The sequence below is a fragment of the Belonocnema kinseyi genome, chromosome 9 (assembly GCF_010883055.1).
Source record: "Belonocnema kinseyi isolate 2016_QV_RU_SX_M_011 chromosome 9, B_treatae_v1, whole genome shotgun sequence".
Taxonomy (NCBI): Eukaryota; Metazoa; Arthropoda; class Insecta; order Hymenoptera; family Cynipidae; genus Belonocnema; species Belonocnema kinseyi.
The window spans coordinates 40,494,729-40,497,995 of NC_046665.1; the positions used below are offsets into that span (position 1 = coordinate 40,494,729).

The 3,267-nt window shown below is 30.0% G+C and overlaps 1 protein-coding gene across 1 annotated transcript; it reads right to left on the reverse strand.

Moving 5' to 3' along the window:
* Positions 1-1,533: 1,533 nt before the first annotated feature.
* Positions 1,534-2,371, reverse strand: LOC117180561. Its single transcript, XM_033373056.1, has 3 exons — positions 2,111-2,371; positions 1,919-2,036; positions 1,534-1,843 (listed from the first exon to the last, which is right to left on the reverse strand). The coding sequence occupies exons 1-3, from the start codon at positions 2,285-2,287 to the stop codon at positions 1,770-1,772; spliced, it is 369 nt and encodes a 122-aa protein (XP_033228947.1). The 5' UTR covers positions 2,288-2,371; the 3' UTR covers positions 1,534-1,769.
* Positions 2,372-3,267: the final 896 nt, after the last annotated feature.

Below are 3,267 nucleotides of genomic sequence, written 5' to 3' on the forward strand. Positions count from 1 at the left end.
TTGAACTCATGTTCCAGGACTTCATGTGAACGTGTCAGGCTTTCTAGGGATTGGAGATGAGTATCTACGAAATAAAATCATATCAATAACTTTTATTTCCAAGCCACCGTCACCCTCCCCGCAGCGCCCCAAACATGACCAAAAAATAAAGAAATACATTTTTACGTATTATTGTTACTCTTTAGCAGTTTTCGTCGTCTTTTTTAAACAAATAATTACTAATGGACAATTCGAATATTGACCATGACTTCTTAAACAATTTTAAGTTGTTTAAACAAATGTAAATTATTAAAACATTTATTTATGCCTACAAATGTTAAAAAATCGTATTTTGTAATTGAAATGCAGTATTTCTTCATTGTTTTAAGTAATACAATTTTCTAAAAAAATGATGTACTAAAGAAAATAATTATGTTATGTCTATTTTCAACATTTCTAAAAATTGAGCCAGATATCAACTTTCTTTTCAAATTAATATCCTATGCTACGTTTTGTTGCATAATGACACAATTTTGATACTTATCTTTTAAATTTTTATAAATTTCTATTTGTTTAAACAATCTTTATTTGCTCACGTAGCTTTTTCCGATAACTAAAAAAATTAAATAAAATAGAACACATACAATTATTTTTTTCGCTGTATAGTGTATGAAAAGAATAACCCAACCACTTTTCAATTGTTTAAACATATATAATTTGTTTAAATAATTACTTTCCCAAAAAAGTTTTAAAATAGTATTTTTTTAATTAAACCTAATATTTAATGATTTTGAGGAGTAGCAAAGCAATTTCACATACTTCTGTAAAATCACACAGTGAAGTGTGTGATGTTTACAATGATACAATATGTAATTTTCCGAGACTTTGTAATTTTACACAAATCTTTTTTTACAGTGTAATTAATCGAAAAAAGGTAAGCATAGGATACTATTTTGAAAAGAAAGTTGATATCAGGCTCCATTTGTAGAAATTTCAAAACAGACAATAAATAATTGTTTAAGGTCATGTGACGAGTGGGTATCCCAAACAGATTCCTCCTTATTAAATCCTGCCGCATTAGTAACAAGAAAATAAATGACTTTTTCGGGCAAACGGTACAACCTTCAAAAAGAAAAAATCAGACAGAAGATTTTCAACTAAAGAAAAGCTATAAATTGGTTACAAATTGGTTTGTGCTAGGATGTGTGGTTTTATTAAATAAAAAACAACATTAACAATGTTAAAAATATAATTTTTGGACACACGACACGAAATATGTTGAAATAAAAAAGTGTTTCATCCAAAACAGAGCTAAAAATGTGTCATGATTTCCTGTTGTGGGACCGTCGTCTTTGATTTAGTCGTAAAAATTAGAATTATAAATATCAGAATTAGATTTTTTGGTAAACGATACAAGTTATGGACAGACGATTAAGAGATAAAACATATCCACCCAAAAAGTACCCAAAAATTTGCTATGAATAATTTTGAAACTAAACGGATAAATTTTATTTTAATTGCGAAAAACACGCTCAAAAATCAGAAAATTGAGCAGAAATGTATTGAAATAATGCATGTTTTAGCGCACCTAATAATAACATTTGATGCAAAATAAGAAACATATATTAAAATGATCAGATAAATAAAATTGTTGTTTGCAATATCTGAATAAGTGATTCCAGGCCGACTTCAAGAAATACATGTAATGTACATTTGAAATAAAACTGTTGAAAATAGCATATAAAGTTGAACATTTTAGGCCCAATCCAGTGTGAAGTACGACTATTTATTTAACAATTTCTCAGCAATTGCGATTCATCTTCACTGAGGTTTTCTTCTTCGCTTTGAAAACTGCTGCCGCCAGCTGTAAACGATACGAACCATTTGTGCAAGGAAAATCGTTAACATACACGATGCATGTATTTGTTTAATATTGTACCTGTATTTAATTGGATTTCTTGAAGACCCCAAAATGTTTTATTCCTGTTGTTCAAAATCGGAATCAGATTCATCTTCGCTGACGTATTCGTCTTCCCTTTCAGAATCACTGCCACCACCTGTACAAGGAATAAAACATTGATGTAAGACACATCGTTAATGTGCATATGCATGTATGCATTTAATATTTTACCTTCACTTTCTTCGGCGTCAATAACCATACTTTGTACCATACTTTGTACCCCCCGCGTAGGCGTTCGCGTATTCTCTCTTTTCTTTTGCATTGTAAGGTGACTCCGTGAAACACCAAATATCCTACCTGACTTATCATTATACGAGATTTCGAAGGTGAATTTCTCCGGATGCTCATTTCCTACTTCCTGGCAGTTACCTTCCTCAATGAGATTTACGATAACGTTGTATTTCAAAGTATCATAACTGTTTAATTTCCTGTTTTATGGTAGTTGCCATCGTCATTCGTATTTACGATAACTTAGGTTTTCAAAATATCTTTATTGGAACACGAAAATTGAAATAGAAGCAGAAAACTGTTTACTGCAATTTTATCCTAAGAGGATGCAATTTATTTTTTAGCAGATTGATTTTAAAATCAAAAAGTTTAATACTGCCAAAATTAATAGAATTGTCAACCCAACTACATTTGAAGTTTCAAGTTACTAAAGAAATCGTACCTAATTTAGGCTACAAGTTGCTTTTTAAAACAGTAACGCAATTACTATAAATTATATAAATAACGTGACTTGTCAGTCACTTACTTACAAGAAGTTACTCCGCAACATTGACCGTGATATAGTATAATTATGGTTGCCTCAGATACAACTGCCTTCCGTGTACAAATATGTTAGTAAATGTAATTCCTCCTATGTGCACGATTTATTTTAAAATGTGCAACGTAATACAAAAGTAATAACTGTTTTATTGCATATAAATACATTTATATTTATTATTAGTTTATTAATTATATTATTATTGTCTTTAATTGTTGTAATATATTGCTCTGATTGTTCTGAAGCTCAACAATTTGTATTTTAAAATAGCATAATAGTGTCTCCGAGTATAGAACTGCATTAAAAATACACCACCAAGAATTTGTGATGCCTACGCCAATGACCCACGCTGGGTCTGGGAAACTTGATATTCGTCACGGTAATAAAGATCGAACGTATCTCGACGACAAAACATAAACTTTAACAATAATAAATAATGTGTATTTTAAAGTAAAGCGAGTTTGTTGTTTAATTTTTATAATCATATTCATCTTTATTACAACTTTCTACGATAATCAGAAGCTGAGAACGTGACACTGATTATGATTATTTATAGCAGAAT